General features: G+C 41.8%; 1 protein-coding gene across 3 annotated transcripts in view; it reads left to right on the top strand.

Annotated features, from left to right (window-relative positions):
* Positions 1-27,024, top strand: part of Ptpn22 (protein tyrosine phosphatase non-receptor type 22) — a 46,209-nt gene extending 19,185 nt beyond the window's left edge. Inside the window, exons 12-24 of one of the 3 annotated variants that reach the window (XM_070006376.1) lie at positions 2,164-2,250; positions 3,573-3,649; positions 3,740-4,536; positions 6,614-6,697; positions 6,772-6,926; positions 8,452-8,479; positions 14,062-14,121; positions 15,028-15,108; positions 15,289-15,398; positions 17,024-17,054; positions 21,244-21,321; positions 26,008-26,114; positions 26,834-27,024. In XM_070006376.1, coding sequence (XP_069862477.1) covers positions 2,164-2,250; positions 3,573-3,649; positions 3,740-4,536; positions 6,614-6,697; positions 6,772-6,926; positions 8,452-8,479; positions 14,062-14,121; positions 15,028-15,108; positions 15,289-15,398; positions 17,024-17,054; positions 21,244-21,321; positions 26,008-26,072 — 1,653 coding nt within the window. In that variant the 3' untranslated portion in view covers positions 26,073-26,114; positions 26,834-27,024. The remainder of the gene's footprint in view (positions 1-2,163; positions 2,251-3,572; positions 3,650-3,739; positions 4,537-6,613; positions 6,698-6,771; positions 6,927-8,451; positions 8,480-14,061; positions 14,122-15,027; positions 15,109-15,288; positions 15,399-17,023; positions 17,055-21,243; positions 21,322-26,007; positions 26,115-26,833) is intronic. The other 2 variants (XM_070006377.1, XM_070006379.1) reach the window with 2 other exon arrangements.
* Positions 27,025-27,466: the final 442 nt, after the last annotated feature.

Raw genomic sequence — 27,466 nt, 5'->3', positions numbered from 1 at the left:
TTATTTTTGGGTCCGGTCGTGGGGCTTGAACTCTGGGCCTTCGTGCTGTCCCTCAGCTCTTCAGCTCAAGGCTAGCGCTCTACCACTTGAGCCATAGTACCACTTCTGGCTTTTTTTTTGCTTATGTGGTGCTGAGGAATGGAACCCAGGGCCTCATGCATGCAAGGCAAGTGCTCTACCACTGAGCCAACTTCCCAGCACCCAGCTATTCTTTATTTGTATGGGGTGGTATAAAACATGAGAGGAGGAAGTTCCTGAGCAGACGGAAAGGCAAAAACAGAATAGTAAGGGCCCTTAAGTCTTGTGGTAAGTTGAGTCTCATTTTGGTGCCAAAGGTAATCACAAACTTCCACACTTGATTTAGTGGTTTACTTTTCTTTGGTATCTTTACTGGAACAAACTTTCAGCAACTTGTTTTTTTTTTTTTTTTTTTTGTCGGTCCTGGGGCTTGAACTCTGGGCCTGGGCGCTGTCCCTCAGCTCTTCAGCTCAAGGTGAGCGCTCTACCACTTGAGCTACAGTGCCACTTCCGGTTTTCTGGTGGTATATTGGAGATAGGAGTCTCATGGTCTCTCCTGCCTGGGCTGGCTTTGAACCGCGATCCTCAGATCTCAGCCTCCTGAGTAGCTAGGATTACAGGGCGTGAGCCACCAGCGCCCGGCCAGCAACTTGGTTTTTGGGGTTCTTTTTTGTTTGTTTCTTTTTGCCAGTCCTGGGGCTTGAACTCAGGGCCTGGGCGCAGTCCTTGAGCTTCTTTTGCTCAAGGCTAGCACTTTACCACTTGAGCCACAGTGCTCCTTCTGGCTTTTTCTGTGTATGTGTTACTGAGGAATCCAACCCAGGGCTTCAAGCATATGAGGCAAGCACTCTACCACTAAGCCACCTTCCCAGCCCTGTAACTTGCTCTTAAATGGACTAAACAAAAAGACAAGATTTGTTTTCTAGCCCAAGTCCTTCAAATTGCTTCAGAATATAGACAAACTGTAAACAGATGTAGTTGCCCACTTGTTTCATAGAGCAATCTCAAGAATCAAGGTAGATAATACATGCTAAGGCTGTTTTATCTATAGGACAACTGTGACCTGCCTTTCTCCAGGGAAGATGAAAGTAGTTAAAAAACACATATCTAGAAAAAAATAAGCCTTTAAAAACATGAGCAAAAGCTGGCTCATACCTGTAGCTACTCAGGAGGCTAAGATCATGATTTGAAGCCAGAATGGACAGACAGATCTAAGACTTTTATCTCCAGTTAACCAGCAAAAAGCCAGAAGTGGAGATGTGGCCAAAGTGGTAGAGCATCAACCTTGAGCAAAAAGCGAGGAGAGACTATGAGGCCCTGAGTTCATGCTCCTGTACAGGCATTTAAAAAAAAGTAAGCAGAGGAATAGTAAGTAGTAGAAGATAATAAAAGCATGCCATTAGATTTTTTTTTGGGTGGGGTCTGGTCATGGGGCCTGAACTCTGGGCCTGGGCGCTGTCCAGCTCAAGGCTAGCACTCTACCACTTGAGCCACAGTGCTACTTCCGGCTTTTTTCTTTTTTTGCTTATGTGGTGCTGAGGAATCAAACCCAGGGCCTCAGGCATGCAAGGCAAGCGCTCTACCACTGAGCCACCTTCCCAGCCCATCCATTAGATTTTTACATTAGCTAGCTACAGTGAAATAAAATACTTAGCTGTTTAGCTGTCTAAAGGCATACTGTCATGTAGAATGGGCTACATAGAACATTGCTATACAAGTGGCGCTGTGGCTCAAATGGCAGAGCACTAGCCTTGAGCTGAAGAGCTGAGGGACAGCGCTCAGGCCCAGAGTTCAATGACTTATGCTGACCACGTCCCTTGTCTGCTCTTAGTATCTGATGGATGCTTTCCCAGAGTTTAAAAGAGATTTTCTAGCTGGGTACCAGTGGCTCACACCTGTAATCTGAGCTACTGAGGAGGCTGAGATCTGAGGATCGTGGTTCAAAGCCAGCCCGGGCAAGGAAAGTCCGTGAGACTATTATCTCTAATAAACCACCAGAAAACTGGAAGTGGCACTGTGGCTCAAGTGGTAGAGTGCTTGCCTTGAGCTGAAGAACACAGGGACAGTGCCCAAGCCCAGAGTTCAAGCCCATGACCGACCAAAAAAAAAAAAATTCTCCACTTTTCTGGTTGTGATGCTTTTCAGGAACAGTATGAACTGGTCTACAGTGCTGTATTAGAACTATTTAAGAGACATTTGGATGTTATTGGAGGTGGATGCTCTGGAGAAGAGGTAAGCTTTAAGCTAGTATTTTTATTTATTTATTTTTTGTCATGGGGCTTGAACTCTGGGCCTGGGCACTGTCCTTCAGCTCTTCAGCTCAAGGTGAGCTCTCTCCCACTGAGCCACAATGCCACTTCCTTAAGCTAAATATTATGTCATGTTTTTCATAATTGTTTTTCAAGAGATCTCAGAACTGTGGACTTTTCTATTGTCATAACTAAATTGGAGTGTCAGGCATGCATAGGGCTATACTAAAAATCTCCTATGGAAAAGGATAATTTGAGGAAGTTTAAATTAAAAATTAATTTCTAACAATTTTCAGCTAAATTTAGGAGCAATATACTTAGGGCAAGCATTTATCCTGATCCTATGTTTTAGATGATTGTTGGTAAGTTAGAAGAGTGATAAAGTCATGCCTGAATGATTTTTCAGGTTAGACCTGCCTTACTGTGATCTCAAATGTTTCATCAGATATTTGATTATAAAGACTGCTAAGTAAAATTAAAAAAAAAACTGTTAAATAAAAACTCTGTATGTTATTACTGGTCCATGCCTGTAGTCCTCGCTATTTGGAAGACTATGTAAGGATTAGTGTTTTGTTTTATGTTTCCTTTTTTGCCAGTCTCAGGGTGGACACTATCCCTGAGCTTCTTTTGCTCAAGACTAGTGCTCTACCACTTGACCCACAGCACTACTTCTGGCTTTTTCTGTGTATGTGGTACTAAGGAATTGAACCCAGGACTTCATGCATGCTGGGCAAGTACTCTATCACTGAGCCACATTCTCAGCCCTTAGAATTTCTTTTTTTTAAGGCTGAATTTTTTTATTTTCTGAAAAAGTACTTCATGGTCAGCTGAATATTTAAAGTATTTCAAGTCCTTCCCGGTGCTGGTGGTTTACACCTGTAATCCTAGCTACTCAGGAGGCTGAGATCTGAGGATTGAGGTTAAAAACCAGCCTGGGCAAGGAAAGTTTGTGAGACTCTTATCTCAATAAACCACCAGAAAACCTGAAGTGGTGCTGTAGCTCAAGTGGTAGAGCACTAGCCTTGAGCTGAAGAGCTGAGGGACAGCACCCAGGCCCAGAGTTCAAGCCCCACAACTGAGGAAAAAAAAATTTCAAGTCTGGCACTGATGGCTCAAAACTATAATCCTAGTTACTCAGAAGGCTGAGATGTGAGGATCACAGTTCAAAGCTAACCATGAGTGCCAGCCTTGAGCAAAAAGGATTAGAGATAGCGCCCCGGCCTTGAGTTCAAGTCCCAGGACTGGCACATACATGATATTGCATTGACATTACTTCACTAAAAATCAATCTTGTTTCTCCTGAAGGTTCATGCAAAATGCTTAATTCCTGAGCACAATCCCACTCTGCAAATAGACTCTTATTCTCCTAAGTTACCAAAAGTGTGAGTACAGGTTATATCTTTGAAACCACATGTTCTTTCCTGTGACACTGGGGAGACCTGGTAGAGTTACCATTACTCTTTCTATTTCAGTGTCACAGAACCAACCAACATGAGCCAACTGAGCAAACCAAGGACAACAACAGAAACAGTGTCAGCTTCTTCCCTTGAAGAAATCTGTGCAAGGGCAGAGGTAGTTCTTCACCCTGACAAGTCAAGCCTTTCTTTTGACTCTCTGGAGCTAAATTATGATTCTGATAAAAATGCCAACTCAGCCTTAAACTGGCAGACAAAGGCATTACCAACAGTTGGGAAGCCTCTTCAGAAGCATCAAAGTTTGGTGTTGAGCTCTTCTTTGTTTGGGGTATGTCCTAATTCTGAATCTGTTGCTAAAGCAGGAAGATGTCTGAATTCAAAGGGGCCAGTGATACGAACCAAATCAACGCCCTTTGAATGGATAGAGCAAAGAAAAACAATGGAGGTGGACATGGAAGACAACTTTTCCTACTTGGAATCTCAGCCACAGGACTCTGGTCTTGCGGAGTTGCAGGCTCAAAAGATGGAGTGTGCTTCTTCAGAAGAACTGAGCTACTCACTGCCTCATAACTCTGAGCTCCGAGGGCCTGACACTTCCACTGGGAAGTGGTGTGACTCTGGTGCTTTCGGTGTACATTTTTACCCTTCTTATTTTTCATCACTGCTTCCAAGTTCTGCTACTTCTAAGATGTCTCTCGACATGTCTGAGAAGCAAAATGGAACTGCGATTCCTGGTTCCTCACCACCAAGGTCCTCCACAGCCCTCCTGTCCCAGTGCCAGTCACCTGATTCTTTAGTATGGGACCCTCACATGAGTTTTTCCACACCATCCAGTCAAGAGACAACCATAGTAGGTGGGTTGATTGTGACAGTCTGCATGCTTTTGTGTGTGTGTGTGTGTGTGTGTGAGTGTGTGTGTGCGCGCCAGTCCTAAGGGCTGTCCCTGAGCTTTTTTTTTTTTTTTTTTAACTGCTCTACCATTTGAGCCACGGATCCATTTCCAGCTTTTTTGGAGATAAGAGTCTCACAGTTTCCTGCCCAGGCTTGCTTCCAACACTGAACATATAATAACCCATGAAACAGGCAGCACTGGAAGCAGTCAGATCTGGTACAGGGCCAACAGGAGGGCTCCTAAGAAGGCAATCTTCATTCTAAAAATGTCTGTCAAAAGCCCACGATTTTCCTATAACATATAGAAGCAACTTCCAAAGCACAGTAGAAAGAAAACACCTGATTAACAGCACTACATGGTCACCTAAAATTTTTGTTGAATAATCATGGCTATCATGAGGTGAACATATTGCTAAGCACTGAATTCTTTTTCTGCAGAAAGAAGGGTAGGGCCTGACTTCTTGTCCTTTTGTAGTAACTTGGTAGGTGAGAGAATCTGTTCAGTATTTTGTGTGGATTTTTACTTATTTATTATTATTTTTTGCCAGTTATGGGGCTTGAACTCTGGGCCTGGGTGCTGTTCCTGAGCTCTTCAGCTCAATGCTAGTGCTCTACTAGTTTGAGCCACAGTGCCACTTCCAGTTTTCTGGTGGTTAACTAGAGATAAGAGTCTCCTAGGGCTGGGAAGATGACTCAATGGTAGAGTGCTTGCCTTGCATGCATGAAGCTCTGGGTTCGATTCCTCAGTACCACATAAGCAGAAAAAAGCCGGAAGTGGTGCTATGGCTCAAGTGGTAGGGTGCTAGCCTTGAGGTGAAGAGCTGAGGGACAGCGCCCAGGCCCAGAGTTCAGGCCCCATGACCGACAAAAAAAAAAAAAAAAAAAAAAAAGTGTCTCCCAGACTTTCCTGCTCAGGCTGGCTTTGAACTATGATCCTCAGATCTCAGCTTCCTGAGTAACTAGAATTACAGGCATGAGCCACTGGCTCCCTGCTTACAATTCTTATTTTCACTAGTGTTAGTAACTCTGACCTATGTGCCTTCTGGTGGCCTTTTTTTTTGGGGGGGGGGGGTGGTCCGGTTGTGGGGCCTGAACTCTGGGCCTGGGCGCTGTCCCTCAGCTCTTCAACTCAAGGCTAGCACTCTACCACTTGAGCCACAGTGCCACTTCCTGCTTTTTTCTTTCTGCTTATGTGATGCTGAGGAATCGAACACAGGGCCTCATGCATGCAAGCAAGCACTCTACCACTGAGCCACCTTCCCAGCCCCTGGTGGCCATTTCTTATAATAGCATCTTGGATTTCCTGTGCAATTTCTGAATATTTTTTATATTTAGAAAATCATGTTAGCTGGGAGCCAGTAGCTCACGCCTGTAATCCTAACTACTCAGAGGCTGAGATCTGAGGATTGCAGTTCAAAGCCAGCCCAGCAGGAAAGTCTGTGAGACTAGTATCTCCAATAAACCACTCAGAAAACTGGAACTGGCACACTGGCTCAAGTGGTAGAGCGCTAGCCTTGAGCTGAAGAGCTGAGGGACAGTGTTTAGGTCCAGAGTTCAAGCCCCATGACCAACAAAAAAAAAAAAAGAAAAAAAAAAGAAAAAGAAAACCATGTCATACTATTACTGTGTGTGTGTTCTCTATAAAAGGAAAGAGTGATGTAGAAAATGATCCAAAGAAAGCATTGTAAGGGGCTGGGAAGTTGACTCTGGTAGAGCGCCTGCCTTGCATGCATGAGGCATCACAAAAAGCAGAAAAAAGCTGAGAGTTCAGTACCCACAACTGACCAAAAAAAAAAAAGTATTGAGCTTGTAAAGCAAGTGATACATTTTGAAAAATAGTTAAAACCTCCTGGGTTTGTACCAAGCGCCAACTTTATCTTTCCCTTGAGTGAACAAATCCCAGCTAAAGTTTTGTTAATGATGAATGGAATTTAATTATAAGTTCTCTGAAACTTATATTTAGGGTTAGATTAGCATATAAGGCTTTCCTTTGTGTTGCTCTGATTAAAAATTTTGATTCTGTTTCTGGCAACTGGATAGCACCTTCTCCCAGGGCAGATGATGAGACACCCCCACCACTTCCCGCACGGACGCCAGAGTCTTTTATTGTGGTTGAAGAAGCTGGTGAGTATAGCTGAGCAAGTACAAAGTGGAGTGTGTGCTAAGGATGAGCACATACGACTGGCACCACTTCTAAGAGCGGGACCACATTTACTCTCTTCCAGAATCCCCATCAAGTGTTCCCACATCCCTCGCTCCCTCCATGAAGGTCAAGTTTGGCACATCACTGGAATGGAACGGAACCTCTGAATCAAAGTGTTTTGGTGACTCTGTGAGACTTAGGCCAAGCAAGGTCAATAACTTTTTTCTGAGTTGACTATTTTGGATTTAATGGATTGTAGTCCTTTCTGGGCTGTGTCATGTTAACTGGGACAATGTAGTGTGGTTACATATATACATATCATTTAAGATAAACCTTTTGGAATGATATTTCCTGTGTCTAGAAGAAAAATATGCAAAAAAATCTGATACACATTTCTGTGCATTCTTTAGACAAACTTTTAAAATTTCAGAGATAATTAAATGGATTAAATAAGTTCTTAGAGTTGCAATGCTTATAGGAAATATCCACCACCTTTTAATTAACTATTTTTTTGTCGGTCATGGGGCTTCAACTCTAGGCCTGGGTGCTGTCCCTCAGCTCTTTAGCTCAAGGCCAGCCCTCTACCACTTGAGCCATAGTGCCACTTCTGGCTTTTTCTGCTTATGTGGTGCTGAGGAATCGAACCCAGGGTCTCATGCATGCAAGACAAGCACTCTACTTTTCCAGCCCTAACACCTCTTATTTTTTATTTATTTTTTGTTGGTCCTAGGACTCTGGGCCTGGGGGCTGTCCCTGAGCTCTTCAGCTCAAGGTGAGCCCTATATCACTTAAGCCACAGTGCCACATCTGGTTTTCTGGTGGTTAACTGGAGATAAGAGACTCAGGGATTTTTCTTGCCCAAGATGGCTTTGAACCATGATCCTCAGATCTCAGCCTCCTGAGTATCTATGATTACAGGTGTGAGCCACCAGCGCCCAGCTTCTGCCACCTTTTAAATCATAATTTTAATGTAGTGTTATTATTTATTTATTTTTGGTCAGTTGTGGGGCTTGAACTCTGGGTTTGGGTGCTGTCCCTGCGCTCTTCAGCTCAAGGTGAGCGCTCTACTGCTTGAGCCACAGCGCCACTTCTGGCTTTCTAGTGATTTATTGGAGATAAGAGTCTCACAGACTTTCCTGCCCGGGTTGGCTTTGAACTGTGATCCTCAGATCTAAGCCTCCTGAGTAGCTAGGATTATAGGCGTGAGCCACTGGCGCCCGGCTGTAGTGTTATTTTTAATAAATGCACACATGTAAAACAATCATTCTTTTTCTAATGTCATGAAGTAACTAAAATTTCAAATGAACTTTTAGAGGCATAATTGAAGAAGGAAAAGAAATACCAGCAGGGGTCAATTAAGAAATAATTGCCATGTGATATAAAAATCACTAAGAGGACTGGGAATGTACCTTAGTGGTAGAGAGCTTGCCTTGCATGCATGAGGTCCTGGGTTTGATTCCTTAGCACCACATAAATAGAAAAGCCCAGAAGTGGTGCTTTGGCTCAATTGGTAGAGTGCTAGCCTTGAGCAAAAGCAGCTCAGGGACAGTGCCCATGCCCTGAGATCAAGCCCCAGGACTGGCAACAACAACAAAGAATATCACTAAGAATGGTTTTTTATGATTCAGTATGCTTTGAGTTAACTATATGAAATATAATGGCTTAAAATGCAATTTAATGCTTTGATTTTATATAATGTATATATGTATTCTTTTCCCTTTCCTTTCTTTTTCAGAGTATGAAACTCCGGAGTCCTAGATCAGGTAAATGTTGTCTTGCCTTTAGGTGACATTTAACTATAAGAGCCTGTGCTACAAGAACAGCCCATTAGGTTTAAAGTAACCTTCTCGGGAGGCTCCAGGGTCTCACCCTGGCTCCTACCATGCATGAAGTGATTTCTGGTTTCCCAGGTTTTGTTATAAGAAAATAAAGGCAGGGTTTTAGAATGCTGCTCCTTGATATATCATCCTTTATAAACTATACTAGGTAGGATCTTTTAAAATTGAACTATGCGAGCAATCTTGAGGTGTCTGTGTATTGGTGATGGGGAGGGGAGTAGCACACTACACACACACACACACACACACACACACACACACACACACACACAGGAGATCCACACACCCCCAGCCAACTGAGGTTTTTGTTTTTTTTTTTAAATTTTTAAAAAATTTTGTTTATTGTGAGAATACCATACAGAGGAGTTACAATTACATGGGCAAGATATCAAGTACATTTCTTTTTTTTTTCTTTATGTGGTGCTGAGGAATCGAACCCAGGGCCTCAGGCATGCAAGGCAAGCGCTCTACCACTGAGCCACCTTCCCAGCCCCCTTTTTTTTTGGGGGGGGGGTCTGGTCGTGGGGCCTGAACTCCGGGCCTGAGCGCTGTCCCTCAGCTCTTCAGCTCAAGGTTAGTGCTCTACCACTTGAGCCACAGTGCCACTTCCGGCTTTTTTCTTTTTGCTTATGTGGTGCTGAGGAATGGAACCCAGGGCCTCATGCATGCAAGGCAAGCGCTCTACCACTGAGCCACCTTCCCAGCCCCCCAACTGAGTTTTGACAAAGGTGCCATGAACACCTTGGAGACAACAATGATATTTCCAACAAAAAATGCTGTAAAAGTAGACCCTATCTCTTATTAGTTATGAAAATCAACTCAAAAGGAGCTGAGCACAGTGGCTCACATCTGTAATCGTAGCTACTTGGAGAATGAGATTGGGGGGAACTGCACTTTGAAGCCAACCTGGGTAAAAATGTTCACAAGATCCCATTTCAGCAGAAAAAGCTGGATGTAGTGGCACACACTTGTCAACCAAGCTATGGTAGAAAGTATAAGAGGATTGCAGTTTAGGCTAATCTATGCAAACAAAACAAAACAAGAACATGAAATCTTATTTGAAAAATAAAGCAAAAAGGCCTGGGAACATATTGCAAGTGGTAGAGCACCTGCCTAACAAGCCTTAGTACCTGAGTTCAAACCACAGTGCTTTAAAAGACAAAACAAAAAACCTCAGAAGGGATGAAAAGCTTAAATGTCTATGGAATGTCTGTGTCTATGAAACTTCTGGAAAACAGGGGAAGTGGGCTGGGAAGATGGCTCAGTGGTAGAACGCTTGCCTTGCATGCATGAGGCCCTGGGTTCAATTCCTCAGCACCACATAAGCAGAAAAAAAAAGCCGGAAGTGGCGCTGTGGCTCAAGTGGTAGAACGCTAGCCTTGAGCTGAAGAGCTGAGGGACAGTGCCCCGGCCCAGAGTTCAGGCCCCATGACCGGACCCACGAAAAAAAAAAACAAAAAACAAAAAAAAAAAAAGTAGAAAAAAAAAAAAAAAAAAGAAAACAGGGGAAGTGTGTCAGTCAGGACACTGGAATACTTAAAGATTTTTTTTTTGACAAAATTCCCCAAGCATAAGAAACAAAAGCAAAAATGGACAAGTGGATCCCATCAAATAAAAAGGGTCTGAACAGCAAAGAAACAATCATAACAATGAAGAGATGATCCCAGCCTGGTAGAAAAGATCCACAATGTATACTTCTGACAAACTACTAATGCTCAAAATTGCTTTAGCTATTCAATTTTAAATTTAAAAAATTAAAAACAAATTAAAACTTTGGGGCTGGGAAGGTGACTCAGTGGTAGAGTGCTTGCCTTGCATGCATGAGGCCCTGGGTTCAATTTCTCAGCACCACATAAGCAGAAAAAGCCAGAAGCTGCACTGTGGCTCAAGTGGTAGAACGCTAGCCTTAAGCTGAAGAGCTCAGAGTTCAAGCCCCATGACCAGCAAAACAAAAACAAAAAAACTTCATGTGAAAAAGATATTCTGGCTATTAAGGCAGAATTCAAATAATTCAGAACTCAAAAAGTCAACAGCAAAAACCCAATAAATTGACTTTAAAATGGCAATAGATCTAAATACACATTTCTCAAAAAAAGAATGACCAACAGGTATAGAGATATCTAATATTACTAGTCATCAGGGAAATACAAATAAAAACCACAAAGGCTGAGATCTGAGGATCGTGGTTCAAAGCCAGCTTAGGCAGGAAAGTTCATGAGATTCGTATCTCCAATTAACCAGCAGAAAACTGGAAGTGGCACTGTGTGGATCAAGTGCTAGAGTGCCACCTTGAGTTGAAGAGCTGAGGGACAGCATCCAGGCCCAGAGTTCAAGCCCTATGACCAAAAAACCCCCAAAACAAAAAAACAAAACAAATAACCACAAAGAAATACCCCCTAACTCTATTAAGAATGGCCATTATCAGGAAGACCAGTAGCAAGTACCAGCCAGGATATAGACAAATGGGAATACTTTACACTGTTGGTGGGAATGTACGTTAGTATAGCAATTACTGAAAACAGCATGGAAGCCAGGCATGCTGGACCCACACCTGTAATCTCAGTCCTCAGGAGGCTGAGGCAGGAAGATCCAGAGTTTAAGGCTAGTCTGAGCTACATATGGAGACCCTGTCTCAAAATATCTGGGTGCCAGTGGCCCATGCCTATAATTCCAGCTACTCAGGGGGCTGAGACCTGAGGCTTACAGTGTTAGGTTTTTAAAAAGAGGTAGCCGAGTAAGAACAGCATCACGCACGTGGTATTCAGGTAAGGGGTATGTTTATTTAGTAGACCTGCTGGGACCAGGCCAGGTTGGCCCTCCACGCAGTGGGGAAAGGCCTGGGAAAGAGAGCTGGGAGATCTGGGAAAGAGAGAGAGAAAAGAGCTAGAAAAGAGAGCATCTGGGAAAGAGGTGGGAAAGAGCAAGCTAGGAAAGAGAAGAGAAGGAAAGAGCTGAGAAAGAGCTAGAAAAGAGCAGAGAGAGTGTCTGGGAAAGGTGGGAAAGAAGAGCTAGGAAAGAGAAGAGAGCTGGAAAAGAAAGGATGAGAAAAGAGTTGAGAAAGAGCTAGAAAAGAGCACAGAGAGTGTCTGGGCCTGGGCTAGGCCTTATCTAGGGTAAGGATAGAGAAAGGTGTGGCCACATCAAATTCAGATGTGACCTCAGCGGATGAAGATGTGACCTTTTCCAGGTGTCCCAGTTGCCTAGGTAACGCAGGTAACTGGGCGGAGACTTTGCTGGGAGGAGGGTAGAGTCTTCTTGACATCCAGGAGCGGACCTTACATAGTTTGAAGCCAGCCTGGGCCGAAAGTCTGTGAGACACTTATCTCTGATTAATCACAAAATAAAGCTGAAGTGGGATAAGTACTAGCCTTGAGCAAAAAGCAGCTCAGGGATCGGCAACACACAAAAAAATTAAAAACAGAACTACCATATGATCTAGTGATGCAACTCCTGGGTATCTATCCAAAAGAAATGATAACTGAAAAGAGACATCACATGTTCATTGCAGCACTATCTACAATAGCAAGAAATGGAAACAACCTGTTACAATGAGATCCCTTGTATTATTACTATTATTATGCTAATAAAAATGTTGCACTTCATATAGGGCACTGGTGGCTCACCCTGCTAGCTAGTTGGTAGATTGAGGTTGTTGGGATTGTGGTTTGAGGCTAGCCTGGGCAGAAATGTTCCTGAGAGCCCTTCTCAACAAAGCTGGGTGCCATGGTGTGCTCCTGTTACTCTAGCTTCCTGGAAGCCTGACAATGTATGTGGATGATACCTAGGCCAGTGCTTGGGCTGGATACAAGACCCAGTCTCAAAAATAACCACAAAAATCTGGGCTGGAGATGTGGCTCAGTCAAAAGAATACCTGTTTATCTAACTGCAAAGCCCTGAGTTTAAACCCCAGTGCCTCAGAGATAGAGAGAGAGACAGACAGACAAAAAGAACAAACCAAGTGTTCATCAAATGATGCCTGATGGAGAAAATGTGGACACCTTGGATGGAGCTTATTGGTAAAGTGCTTGTCTGGGCTCAATCCTCAGTACCAAGAATGAAAAGGAAAAATGTACAGTTTTGCATTGTTCCTGTTCAGCAGGAAAAAAGAACGAAACCCTTACATTTGCAGCAACCATGGATGGAACTGGAGATCATGTTAAGTGGAATAAACCAGGCACAGAAGGACAAGTAGCACACATACTTAGTCTAAAACAGCTGATCTCACACAAGTTGAGAGTACCTTTCAAACACGGCACAAGCTGGGTGCCCGTAGCTCACGCCTGTAATCCTAGCTACTCAGGAGGCTGAGATCTAAGGATCTCGGTTCAAAGCCAACCCAGACAGGAAAGTCCGGGAGACTCTTATCTCCAATAAACCACCAGAAAACTGGAAGTGGTGCTGTGGCTCAAGTGGTAGAGTGCTCACCTTGAGCTAAAGAGCACAGGGACAGTGTCCAAGCCCAGAGTTTTCAAGCCCCACGACCGACAAAAAAAAAAAAAAAAGGGGCTGGGAAAGTGGCTTAGTGGTAGAGCACTTGCCTTGCATGCTTGAGGCCCTGGGTTCGATTCCTCAGTACCACATAAACAAAAAGAAAAAAGCCGGAAGTGGCGCTGTGGCTCAAGTGGTAGAGCACTAGCCTTGAGCTGAAGAGCTGAGGGACAGCGCCCAGGCCCAGAGTTCAGGCCCCACGACCGGACCCCCCCCCAAAAAAAAGAAAGCAAAAAAATGAAACACCTGGAGTAGGTAGACCTGTGAATTCTAAGTTACAATAAGATAAAGAGTAAAGTGCCCAGTATTGTAACTAATTATATAAGAGAAAGGGTTTTCAGTATGAAGAAATAGTAGCCACGTCTAGGACCTTATTATTATTATTATTATTTTGTCGGTCGTGGGTCTTGAACTGTAGGCCTGGGCGCTATCCCTCAGCTCTTCAGCTCAAGGCTAATGCTCTACTACTTGAGCTACAGTGCCACTTTCAGTTTTCTGGTGGTTTATTGGAGATAAGAGTCTCACAGACTTTCCTGCCTGGGCTGGCTTTGAATCTTGATCCTCAGATCTCAGCCTCCTGAATAGCTAGGATTACAGGCGTGAGCCGCCGGCACCCGGCGATCTTATTATTATTAATTTATTTATTCTTTTGTTGGTCGTGGTGCTTGAACTCAAGGCCTGGGTGCTGTCTCTGACCGTTTCCACTCAAGGCTAATTAGTGTTGTACAGCTCTGAGCCACAGGACCACTTCCGGTTTTCTAATGGTTCACTGGAGATAAAAGTTTCACAGGGAGATTCCCTCACAGGGTGGCTTTGAACTTCGATCTTAGAGTAATGATGATGACAGGCATGAGCCGCCAGTGCCTCGCTTATTATTTTGTAAACTGGTGGTACTGAAGACTGAATTTAGGGCCTGGCATTTGCTAGGCAGGCACTTTCCCACTTAAGTCATGACCCCAGCCCCTTTTTGCATTTGTTAGTTTTTTCAGGTAGGATCTCACCCTTATTTTTCCTCCCAGAACTAGCCGTGGATCATGATCCTTCTACTGATGATGTGTACCATATTGCTGAGACTGCAGGTATGAATTACAACACCAACTTTTTTGTTGAAATAGTCTTGTTAACCTTTTTCCTGGGATTGCCTTAATACATAATTCTCCTGATCAATACCTCTGAGTGGCTAGGATTACAGGTATACATTAATAAGCCTGACCTATTTAAATTTCCATATTATGGAAAATTTCAGACTCAACCATAGTTGCATTATCATATCAATATAATAATTCCTTAATATTATCTAGTATCTAGAGTGTGAATAATTTTCACCAGTAGACTAAAAATGTCTTTTTATGATTTAAATTTAGATTCAAACCAGTTCTATATTTTGTATTTTGTTTATATGTTTCCTACATATTTTAAGTTCTTTTTGTATTTATGCTTTTTGTTTACAAGTCCTAAACATGGCTTACTATTCTAGATCTGACCAATTATATTCTCATAACTTTATTAAATATAAGATTGCTGTAAAATAGTATTTAGATTTACAAGCTTGATAATCTGTGAACTCTGAAGTTTTTTTGTTTTGTTTTGCCAGTCCTGGGCCTGGGTGCTATGCCTAAGCTCCTTTTGCTCAAGGATAGCATTCTACCACTTGAGCTACAGCACCACTTCTGGCTTTTTTGGTGACTAATTGGAGATAAGAGTCTCTCAGACTTTCCTATCTAGGCTGGCTTTGAACTGTGGATCCTCAGATCTTAGCCTCCTGAATTAGGATTACAGGTATGAGCCACCAGTGCCTGATAAACCACAGACTCATTTGCTAAAGAAGAAGAAGCACAAAGTTCTTGAGGTTCTGGTCATTTTGATAATTTTTATTTTGTGGTTTCAGTTAATATTGGCTAATTGAAAAATTATACAAAAGGGGCTTGACTTACGACTTTTAACTGCTGGAATGTTTTGCTTTCTGTGTACTTCTCTTACGACAGATCTGTGTCACGATGGTTCTCCATCTCCACCTCCCCTTCCAGAAAGAACACCGGAATCCTTCTTCCTTGCTGATGAAGACTGTAAGTGGCAGTAGTTTCTCTCCAAAAAACTTATAAAATTAGAATATGTGAGATCAACAGTAAAGTAAGACACAGAAAAGGTACAAAGGATAAAAATGATAAAAGAATACATTAAAAACCCACAATATATAATAGAAATATTATATCAAACCTAAAAGTTTAAGAAACTTTTTTTTTCAGGTATGGAGGCCCACTCTACAGAAACTATTAGCTGTCCTGAGAATATAGGGCACTCAACATGTCCAAAACAAACACTGAAGACTCCTGGAAAGAGTTTCACGAGGAGTAAGGTAAGACAGACTGGAGATTTAGAAAGTTTGCCTCAAGTTTTCCTTATTGAAGGTTTGCTGCTCTCAGAATTAACATTGAAAATTGAATCCCTTACCTAAAACTTAGTTCTGATCTCACAACAGTCAAAATTATTAGAAAACAAACAATGAAAAAATTACTACATTATGATTTTATTTCTCCTTAAATTTTATTTACCAATTTATAAAATGCCCAATAAGCTGGGGGCTGGTGACTCATGCTTGTAATTCTAGCTACTCAGGAGGCTAAGATCTGAGGATCAAAGTTTGAAGCCAGTCCAACAGAAAAATCTGTGAGACTCTCAGCTCCAATTAATCAGCAAAAAGCCAGAAGTGGAGGAGTTGCCCAAGTGGTAGAGTGCCAACCAGCCTTGAATGAAAAAGCCAGGCAAGAGTTGAGTTTAAACCACAGTACAGCACACATGCAGGCACACACCCATCCTCACATCACCTGCACACTCAGGAAACTGGTTATCTATGGGACAGGATTAGAAACAGTGTAAAGACAAAGATTGAAACATTTTATTGGGATTTTTTTAAGATTGTGAATAATTCTGTGAAAGTATAAACATTTTACAAAAAAAAAACACGCTATCTATTACATGGAATGTCCTATTTCTGTTAGGTGTTAGGAGTATGGATAGCTTATAAAAGATACCTTACCGGCCTTGAAGACAGTCTAGTTAACCTATGGGAATAGAAGACCTACATGAAACCTCTGTGAAAATTAGAAATAAAAAAATAACCAGGGGTGGGCTGAGTGGGCTGGGAAGGTGGCTCAGTGATAGAGTGCTTGCCTTGAATGCATGAGGCCCTGGGTTCGATTCCTCACCACCACATAAGCAGAAAAAGCCGGAAGTGGTGCTGTGGCTCAAGTGGTAGAGCACTAGCCTTGAGCTGAAGAGCTGAGGGTCTGCGCCCAGGCCCAGAGTTCAGCCCCACGAATGACAAGTAATTAAGTAAGTAAGTAAATAAATAAATAAAAAGAAAGAAAGAAAGCTGAGCAAAGAAGAAATCTGGGTAGGTTTCTTGAAGATATAAGCTAAACAGACAGCCATACGTAGGCCAAGACTTGGGTTTATGGAGAAACAGAAGGAAATTGAGGGGCTAAAGATATGAAACACAATGGGCAGAATTTCTTGGCTTGAATGCTAACTGGCTGTGTATCACAGTGTATTCAGAGCCAAGCCCTTAGAGTACTCCTAATAAAAGAGCAAAGGAGGACCTTTATTTTTAACCTGATATTATTCTGACAGCATTATTTGTAAATATGTACTGTGGTATTTATACTGGTAGTAAAAGTAGAATCACATGGAGGTCTGAACAGAATTAACAATGGTAAGATGGGAAGGTAGGAGGTGGTTTAACCATCAGGAAAGTGCTTGCCTAGGAAGTATAAAGCCTTATATTCAAACCCCAGAAACACAGGCATGCATGCACACACACACACATATACACACGCATGCACATAGAAGATAGAAATATTTTCATGGCTGATTTTAAGAATACTAATCCTTCTGTCTTAAGTCTTTATTTCTATTTCATTAAAGTATTTTGAAGTTTATAGGAAAAAAATCTCAATTCTTTTCCTTTTCTTCACTTTGTAGAGTTTGAAAATTTTGCGAAACATGAAAAAAAGTAAGTTTTTTTGTACTTATTTCTAAGGAGTTTATGTGTATATACAGATGTCACTTTTACAGTTATGCAGTTTTTCTTTCTATAACCACTCTTGGAAAAAATTGGTAATTTGATGCCTAAACAAAGTCACCATAGAGTCCTGGGACGAGAAGAGCCTCAGGCTAATGCTCTGCAGGCTCCACAGTGCCGACCTAGGCAGGGTGCAATGCATACATAATCATTATTTCAATGCCTGTGCTTGCTGCCATAAAGTGCACTACTTAACACTGCTATCAGTCTGATCTCAGATTATTTTCTTTGAACATAATCACAGCAGAAGCATACTGTAAAACAAATGTGTTGATTTAAGAAATAAGCAAATTGTTAACACATTTCCATTTAGCAGTAAAATTCTGTCCTTTATTATTATTTTGCTATATTGTAATGAAAATAAAACCCACAGGTGGCTCACACCTGTAATCCTAGCTACTCCGGAGGCTGAGATCTGAGGATTATGGTTCAAAGCCAGCCTGGGCAGAAAAGTCCGTGAGACTCTTTTTTTGTGTGTGTGTGTGTGTGCCAGACCTGGGGCTTGAACTCAGAGCCTGGGCACTGTCCCTGAGCTTCTTTTGCTCAAGGCTAGCACTCTACCACTTGAGCCACAGCACCACTTCTGTCTTTTTCTGTTTATGTGGTTCTGAGGAATTGAACCCAGGGCTTTATGCATGCTAGGCAAGCACTAAGCCACCCTCCCAGTCCCCTGTGAGACTGTTATCTCCAATTAACCTCCAGAAAACTGGACATGTAGACATGACTTAAAGTTGTAGAGAGCTAGCCTTGGGTGAAAAAGCTCAGGGAGAGTGCCCAGGCCCTGAGTTAAAGCCCCATGACTGACAAAAAACAAATCAACAAAGAAAACTCCCCCAAAACTCCACAGTTGCTTGAAACTTTGGAAATTGTCATAGATATCCTTGTTTATAAAAGCAAGTGTAGCTGGGTGCCGGTGGCCGCCTGTAATCCTAGCTACTCAGGAGGCTGAGATTTGAGGATTGTTGTTCAAAGTCAGCCCGGGCAGCAAAATCCATGAGACTCTTACCTCCAATAAACCACTAGAAAACTGGAAGTTGCTCTGCGGCTCAAGTGGTAGAGTGCTAGCCATGAGCTGAAGAGCTGAGGGACAGTGCCCAGGCCCAGAGTTCAAGTTCTACAACTGACCAAAAAAAAAAAAAAAAAAAAAGCAAGTGTATAAAATATGGTAATAATTTGATTTAATAATCACAAAGGCCTAAACAGCTGTTGATATTATACTTGCAGTATAGGTAGAGACAAAGAGCCTTGAGAAAACTTTAAGAACATTTCTTGGATCTAGGTGGGTTTTACCTTCATTTTTTAATAACTACTTTGATTCTATGATTTTTTGCACATAAGAACAAACCTAGCCATTCAAATTGATCCTGAAGCTTTAAATCTAAACACCCATACTTGCTCATGTGTTCTCTGTCTCTCACTATACAACTGGAGAAGTGCATGTTTACTGGATTACAGTTAAAAATTTTTTTAAACAAAATTAATATTTTTATGTCATTTAAGCCTCATTGTAATCTGCATTATTCATTCATTAAGTGCTTGTTGAGTGCCTACTATGTGCCAGACATTGTGTAAGGCACTTACACAAATAAAATGTTGGCTTTTAGGGATATGTGGAACTTAAGTTTAGTGAGAGATTCAATAAGTTCACAAATACATAATAACATTGCAATAACTGCAAGAAATAACATTAAGGAAAATGAGAGTACAAAACAAGAGAACAAAAGGGGTCTGTGAAGCACTTTCAAAGAACATGACCACTGAACCTGACATGAACAGCCAGGTAGGCAAACCATGGGAAGATCATTCCAGGAAGAAACTGCATATACAGAACCTCCGTCTCCATATTGTAGGAGGCCATCACAGTGCACGGTAGTGAGTAAAGGGCAGAGAGAAGTAGACAGGGCTGGAAAGATAGGGGAAGAGTGTGGATTGATGTAGGTCATGTTAGAGTTTATTCCAAGTGCAGTAAGAGGCCATACTGGGTTTTAGACCAAGATGTTATATACTGCACTCATACTATTTCATAAAAAGGTCATCCTGGCTGCAGTATGGAGAATGAATTATAACTCAAAAGAGTAGAGGTTGTTAACCATGGTGCCTGATGCCAACTTTTGATGGGAAATTTTAATTGATCAAAAATCATTCAATTGCCTACAACTCATAGGTGGGGATGGGAGGGAAAACTGGGAGAGAGCAAGAGAAGGTATGACATTTTCCAAAAGAAATATACTAACTACCTGTACTGTAACCTCTTTGTACATCAACTTCATAATAACAATAAAAATAACTTAAAAAAAGAAATAAATGGAAGTGGCCCTGTGGCTCAAGTGGTAGAGCGCCAGCCTTGAACTGCAGAGCTGAGGGACAGCACCCAGGACCAGAGTTCAAGCCCCACGACCAAAAATAAATAAATAAATAAAATAAAATCCAGTTACAAGTGATAGAAAACCTAACTTGGGTGCTGATTAAGATGGGGGGGTGTTTACTGGCTATAATCAATTGCTATAATAGCACCTAATCACTCATTCCATATTTCTCGCTGTTTCATTTTACTACTTTACTCATAGGCAGGTTGTTTTCAAGTGGTTCCAGGTATGTGAAAGGAAAAAAAAGCTAGCTCTTTTTTGGTTGCTTCAGTAGGAGGACTAGTCTTACTTGGGTCTGATTTTATTGGTGGGGTTCATTTGCCCATCCTTGAACCAGTTCTCAATAGGACAGTGTAGGCATAGTATTTAACCATTGTTACATAAGCATATGGACTGACTAGGAATGAGGCCAGACCTTTACCATGTACCAAGAGCTATTGGTCATTTAATTCATCAGCTCCACTAGAAGTATAGAGACTGAAAACTGGGGCAGATTGATTGAAAATTAGAGTACTATTATGAGAAGGAATGTGGGGCTGGGAATGTCGCTTAGTAGTAGTAGAGTGCTTGCCTAGCATGCATGAAGCCCTGGGTTTGACTCCTCAGTATCACATACACAGAAAAAGCTAGAAGTGGCACTGTGGCTCAAGTGGTAGAGCACTAGCCTTGAGCAAAAGCAGCTCAGAGACAGTTCCAGGCCCTGAGTTCAAGTCCCAGGACTGGCAAAAAAAGAAAAGAAAAGAAGTAAAAGTAAAATAAATGCACAATATGAAGAAAGGCAATTCAGGCTAATACACACCTTTGCCTCCTTTAAGAAAAACAGCAGTATGCTCCTTTGGGAGGTGTGTGTGTGTGTGTGTGTGTGTGTGTGTGTGTGTTTGGGAGGTGTGTGTGTGTGTGTGTGTGTGTATAAAACTCCCAATTGACATGTAGTTGACTGCAATTTCTTGAACTTCCTCATTTTAATCCACTTGTATTCCTGTTCTCCTCAATGCCTAGCCCAATACATGGCATATAGTAGGTATTCAACAATACTCATTTAATACATATAACTAGAACTACTATGTGTTCTAATGATGTATACTCAAGTACTTCCTAGAAGGGAAAGATGTTTCTAGAGTCCTAATATTAAGTGCGTACATATACAGCCACACTGAGTTCTGATGTTAAGAACAAAAAAAGAAGGGCTGGGAAAGTGGCTCAGTGGTAGAGTACTTGCCTTGTATCCATGAGGCCCTAGGTTCGATTCCTCAGCACCACATAAGCAGAAGAAGCTGGAAGTGGTGCTGCGGCTCAAGTGGTAGAGCGCTAACCTTGAGCTGAAGAGCTGAGGGATAGTGCCCAGGCCCCGAGTTGAGGCCCCACAACTGACAAAAAAAAAAAAAAAAGTGGCTGGGATATGAAGAGATCCCAGGAGCATAAGATATGTAAGAAAGATTTTTTTTCTTTTTGTCTGACACAAGAACTGGAACTTCTATCAGACCCTTACGATGACTGGCTGGCACTCTACCACCTGAGCCATGCCTTCAACCTCTGCAAAGAAATCTTTTGAACACATATATAACACATACAAATGAGATTATAGTGTCAACCCATTTGTAAGCACTTATATTTTCTTATTTGATACTGATGTATTTATTTGAGAGTACTAATTTCTAGGGAGAAAAATGTTTATTGTCAATAATTATGTAATCTGATAAAGTCATCTGAATCTGTATTCATTCTTTCCCTTACATTTTTTCCTTTGATTACAGGCATCTGTAATTCTAACCCACCAAACAAGCCAGCAGAATCTGTTCAGTCAAAAAACTCCAGTTCCTTTCTGAATTTTGGTATGGGCTTTATTTTATAGCAGTTTTTAGAATTGGATAACTTATAGCACCAGAAATACAGCTTTAGCATTATTTATGGCTGCAGGTATAGTCATTATATTTAGTTCTTTTCAAGCAATTTATCTTTTTATTATTTTATGTCAGTTGTAGGATTTGAACTCAGGGCCTTGGTGCTGTCCCTGAGCCTTTTCTGTTCAAGGCTAGGGCTCTACCACTTTGAGCTACAACACTACTTCTGGTTTTCTTGTGGTTAACTGGAGATAACAGCCTCACAGACTTTCCTGCTGGGGCTGGTTTCAAACCACATCCTCAGATATCAGTTTCCTGGGTAGCTAGGATTACAGGTGTGAGCCACTGGTGCCTGGCATCTTTTTATTTTTAAATTCAGCTACTTAGCATCTCAAATAGGATTGAATTGTCTAGCACATGTGGAAAATAAAGCTGAGAGACAAAATTATTATGCTGGCATGTAGAGTAATAAAAATGACTAACCAGATGAAGAAATTTGGATGTAGTGGTACTTGTTCCCGTCTACAACAAACTTACAGTGTTGCTGTGGCTCAAGTGGTAGAGCACTAGCCTTGAACTGAAGAGCTGAGGGACAGCTCCCAGGCCCAGAGTTCAAGACCCATGATGGACAAAAAACAAACAAACCAAACAAACAAACAAACAAAAAAAAGCCAACCCATAAAAAACAAAAACTATAGCAAACATAAACAAAGTGATAATTTTAAATTTTGTATAACTTCAAGATTCCATTATTCTGACAGCTATCATATAAAGTAATATACTATAATTTTTTAACTTTAATGGTTATTTTCCCCTTTCTTTTATTAATTTTATTTATTGTGTATATGGTACCAAGGAATCAAACCCAGGTCCTCATGTATGGTAGGCAAGCATTCTACCACTAAGCCACATTCCCTGTCCACTATAAATTTTTTGTAAGAATTCTACAATTGGGCTGGGAAGGTGGCTCAGTGGTAGAGCGCTTGCCTTGCAGGCATGAGGCCCTGAGTTTGATTCCTCAGTACCATGTAAGCATAAAAAAAAAAAAGCCGGAAGTGGCGCTGTGGCTCAAGAGTGGTAGCCTTGAGCTGAAGAGCTGAGGGACAGCGCCCAAGTCCAGAGTTCAGGCCCCACGACTGGACCCCCCCCCCCCCAAAAAAAAAAAAAAGAATTCTACAATTAACATAGGATCCTGCTAGTAGAAATTGTTGTTAGTACAAAAACAGATATGTGAAAAGATCTAGGAGATCCCAGGAATCTCTGGTACTTTTGGGAGTGGTGCTTAAGGGTGTTACCCTTCTCTCTTTTTCTTTTCTGAAAGCAGGACACACACTTGGTACCCAGTGCATTTGCACACTGACTGATGGTCTGCTGAGCCGCACTTCCAACCCTGGTATTACCCTTATTTGCATGGTCAAAATTAGACTGCCACATGTCCAGATTGCAGGTGGCAGGGGACATGAGGAGCGTGGCTTCCATCTTCTCCTCTTTTGGTTTACTCATTGGCCTGGAAGTGGCAGTATCAGTCAGCTCTTCTTCCCCTGAAGAAAATTTAGACATAACTAAGTTGTCAGAGAGATTGGGGGGACATATATTATAACTCCAGTATAATTTTATTTCTGAGGAAGCAGAGGCGGCAACCTCTTATCTCACTTGGAGAAAATGTTTAACTAGAATATATGTCTCTTTAGTCATAAAAGTTTGTTTGGATTAACACTAAGATTTCAAGTGTTATAATTAAAAAAGTGTTATAATTAAATAAAGTGTTATAATTAAATTTTATGAAATTAACATTTAGTTGAAAGCATTGATGTAGGATATTGCAGAAACTATGAAAAAAAGCTCCAAACTTTGCCTGGACCACCAATAGTTCCTTTCATAGCTTTAAATGAATGATGCCACTCAAATAACTCATGGTCTGTGACCTGACATAAGGATAAATATCATGTTCCTCTCAAATATACCAGTATTTGAATAATTTATCCGCATTTATTTTCATTGCTCCTTTTGAAATTAAAAAAATTTAGGTATCTTTTTATTTTCTAAACTTCAAAAGGTTGTACAGGGTTACAATTTAACCTGTCCATCTAAGTGTTCAATGCTTCTCCACCAGTCACGCCTCCCATCTGCTCCTTCCCCGAAGACTCGCCTCATGTTTCCACTTCTTCTTTCACATCTGTACATTGAGTGTTCTGGCATGTCTGCGTCCCATTTTCTTTTTCCTTCATCTCCTGTGCCCACTGCCCACATCCAGTCCTATCCTGATTCTGTGAGTCATCTCTTGAGAACTGACCAGTCAAAGTCAGGTGTCCTCATTTCTGTGCCCAGGCCATGAGGATCATGGATCAGCTGTCCACACTGAGATTTTTTTTTTTGGGGGGGGGGGGAGAATGGATCAGTCATGGAGCTTGAACTCAGGGCTTGGGTGCTGTCCCTGAGGTTTTTTGTTGTTGTTCAAGGTTAGTGCTCTACCACTTTAAGCCACAGCGACACTTGGAGTTTTCTGGTGGTTAATTAGAGATAAGAGTCTTTAAGACTTTCCTGCTGGGTTGGTTTTGAACTGAGATTATCAGACCTCAGCTTCCTGAGTAGCTAGGATTACAGGTGTGAGCCACCAACACCTGGCTGAGATTTTTGACTCTGGCATGCCATTATGTATCCTGAAATGTTTTTCCTTCCTTCTCCTTCTTTATTAGGGTGTTTTTTTTTTTTTTTGGGAGGGGGGTCTGGTTGTGAGGCCTGAACTCTGGGCCTGGGCGCTGTCCCTCAGCTCTTCAGCTCAAGGCTAACGCTCTACCACTTGAGCCACAGAGCCACTTCCGACTTTTTTCCTTTTACTTCTGTGGTGCTGAGGAATCGAACTCAGGGCCTCATGCATGCAAGGCAAGCGTTCTACCACTGAGCCACCTTCCCAGCCCTTAGGGTGGTTTTGATTCATCAGGGTTTTTTTTTTTTTTTGCCAGTCATGGGGCCTGAACTTTAGGCCTGGGCACTGTCCCTCAACTCCTCAGCTCAAGGCTAGCGCTCTACCACTTGAGCCACAGTGCCACTTCTGGCTTTTTCTGTTTTTAATTTTTTGGTCTGGTCGTGGAGCCTGAACTCTGGGCCTGGGCGCTGTCGCTCAGCTCTTCAGCTCAAGGCTAGCGCTCTACTACTTGAGCCACAGTGCCACTTCTGGCTTTTTTCTTTTTGCTTATGTGGTGCTGAGGAATCGAACCCAGGGCCTCATGCATGCAAGGCAAGCGCTCTACCACTGAGCCACCTTCCCAGCCCACTTCTGGCTTTTTCTGCTTGTGTGGTGCTGAGGAATTGAACTCAGGGCCTCATGCATGCGAGGCAAGCACTCTACCACTGAGCCACCTTCCCAGCCCCTCATCAGGTTTTTGTGCTTGCTAGATAAGTGCACTACCATGGAGCTACATCCCCAGCCCTCTTAATTTTTTTTTTCTCTTTTCCTACTAGACTACACTTCCATTTCTGGTATAGTTTCTGAAGGTTGAGATTTAAGCAATACAGGAGTAGCTACTAGGTTATGAAGAAACTGTTCTCTGTTCACATCTTTTATTTCTCAGTTAATAAGGCCCTAGTTGCCACTAGGAATTAAAAAAAAATTCAGTGTCCTCAACTGGAAAGTCTTTTTTTTTTTTTTTTTTTTTTTTTTTTGCCGGTCCTAGGGCTTGAACTTAGAGACTGGGCACTGTTCCTGAGCTTCCTCTGCTCAAGGATAGTGCTCTACCACTTGAGCCACAGCGCTACTTCTGGCTTTTTCGTTTATGTGGCACTAAGGAATCGAACCCAGGACTTCATGCATGCTAAAGCACTCTACCACTGAGCCACATTCCCAGCCAATCTGAAAATCTTTTAAAGTATCCTGAAATAGACTTCATTATTGTGAAAATTTTCCTCATTTTGCTTCTGTGTGGGAGTTGAGGGAAATGAGTTTGAGGATGAAAGATAAGTAAAAAGTTATTTTACTGCTTAGGTTTTTTTGGGGGAGTGGGGTGGGGTCTTGAACTCTGGGCCTGGGTGCTGCCCCTCAGCTCTACTACTTGAGCTACCAAGCCACTTAGGTTTTCTGGTGGTTAATTGGAGATAAAGAGTTTCACAGACTTTACTGTTCCCTTAGGTTTCAGCTTCCTAAGTAGCTAGTATTACAGGCGTGAGCCACAGGCACCTGGTTACTACTTAATTTTTTAGAATTGTTTATTTTTCTAAGCTTTTTCAAAGATAATCTCCATAAATCCTGGGATTTCTTACAATAATGTGCAAGTAACAGTGCTTACTTTTGTGAAGTTGAAAATTTTCAAAGTTGTGATTAGATGGTGAGTGTATAGAAAGGTGTATAAGTGATATGACTAAGTTATAACTGGGGCTTTTCACTCAGTTATTACCATGATAAAATTTGGGCTGTGCCCAGCAGTAGAGCACTTTTACTCAGCATGTATGAGGCTGAACTCAATCCCCAACACTGCCTCTACACTCAAATATATAATTGCTATCACTACACTTTAATTATTATAATGTCTTTATAATCTGTTACTAAATTGATCAAAGATGCTGCCTAAACTTCAAAAAATAATCCATATATTTACATATATTATTATATTCTAAAATCCAACTATCCATTTATATACAAAAAAAAGCTCTCTTTTTATTGAAGTTTATTTTTGTTCCCAGGTTTTGGAAATCGTTTCTCAAAACCCAAAGGACCAAGGAACCCACCACCAACCTGGAATGTTTAATACAACTATGGACTTATAAGAACACAGACTGCAAGTGCATCTGTAAATAAAGTTACCAGAATACTGATTCTAAATTTTCTATATTCATACCAATATATGCTAATACATTAATATCTTTACCATAAAAATAATATGTGATAAGATGCAACTTTTTTCATATTATTTTCAGTGGGTTAGAAACTACTACCAAAAGTTTGCCACTTGAATTTATGCAGAGAATGATCTATGAGAAACACTTTTTTGGTGCCAGTTCTGGGGCTTAAGCTTAGGACCTGGGTGCTGTCCTTGAGCCTTTTTCCTCAAGGCTGGTGCTCTACTACTTGAGTCACTTTGGCTTTTTGGTGGTTAATTAGAGAAGACAGTCTCATGGACTTGCCTGACCTGACTGGCTTTGAACCTGAGTAGCTAGGATTACAGGTGTGAGCCCCACGCACCTGGTAGTAACACTTTTAAAACGGCCTTATTTTATTTTGTCGGTCATGGGGCTTGAACTCAGGGACTGGTGCTGTCCCTGAGCTTTTATGCTATGGCACTTTGAGCCACAGTACCACTTCGTTTTTTTCTGAGTAGTTTATTGGAGATGAGAGTCTCATGGACTTTCCTGCCTGGACTGGCTTCTAACTGTAACCCTCAGATCTCAGCCCTGAGTAGCTAGGATTACAGGTGTAAACCACCAACACCCAGCATTATTTTAAAATTTGAAAGTCACTCTATTTTATTTTCTATTTCTTTTCTTTCTTGCTTTTATTTTTATTTTTTAGGTGGAGCTTTGCTATGCTGGTCTTGAATCCCTGGGCTCAAGTGATCTTCCTGCTGCATCGTCCTGAGGCCAGACTACACTTGCCCCTACCATGGCCAGCATGAGTGTAAAATTTAAAAGTGTGCAAAGTGTTACATCTCAGTAAAATATCTACATTGCCCTAATATGGTATAAAGCTTCTTTAAAATCTTACCTTGTAGTTGTGGAATAAAATAACTGCCTAACAATAAGTATCCCCCCCCTTTTTTTTTGTTGGTCATGGGGCTTGAACTCTGGGCCTGGGCACTGTCCCTGAGCTCTTTTGCTCAAGGCTAGCACTCTACCATTTGAGCCACAGCACCACTTTCAGTTTTTTGTTTTTGGGTCCGGTTGTGGGGCCTGAACTCAGGGCATGGGCACTGTCCCTCAGCTCTTCAGCTCAAGGCTAGCGCTCTACCACTTAAGCCACAGTGCCACTTCCGGCTTTTTGCTTATGTGGTACTGAGGAATCGAACCCAGGGCCTCATGCATGCAAGGCAAGTGCTCTACCACTGAGCTACCTTCCCAGCCCTACTTTCAGTTTTCTGGTGGTTAATTGGAGATCTCTTGGTCTTTCCTGCTCTGGCTGGCTTTGAACCGCGATCCCCAGATCTTG

This window comes from Dipodomys merriami, unplaced genomic scaffold (genome assembly GCF_024711535.1).
Source record: "Dipodomys merriami isolate MVZ:Mamm:240054 unplaced genomic scaffold, mDipMer1.0.p SCAF_7, whole genome shotgun sequence".
Classification (NCBI taxonomy): domain Eukaryota; kingdom Metazoa; phylum Chordata; class Mammalia; order Rodentia; family Heteromyidae; genus Dipodomys; species Dipodomys merriami.
This window is presented reverse-complemented; position numbering and strand designations above follow the sequence as displayed.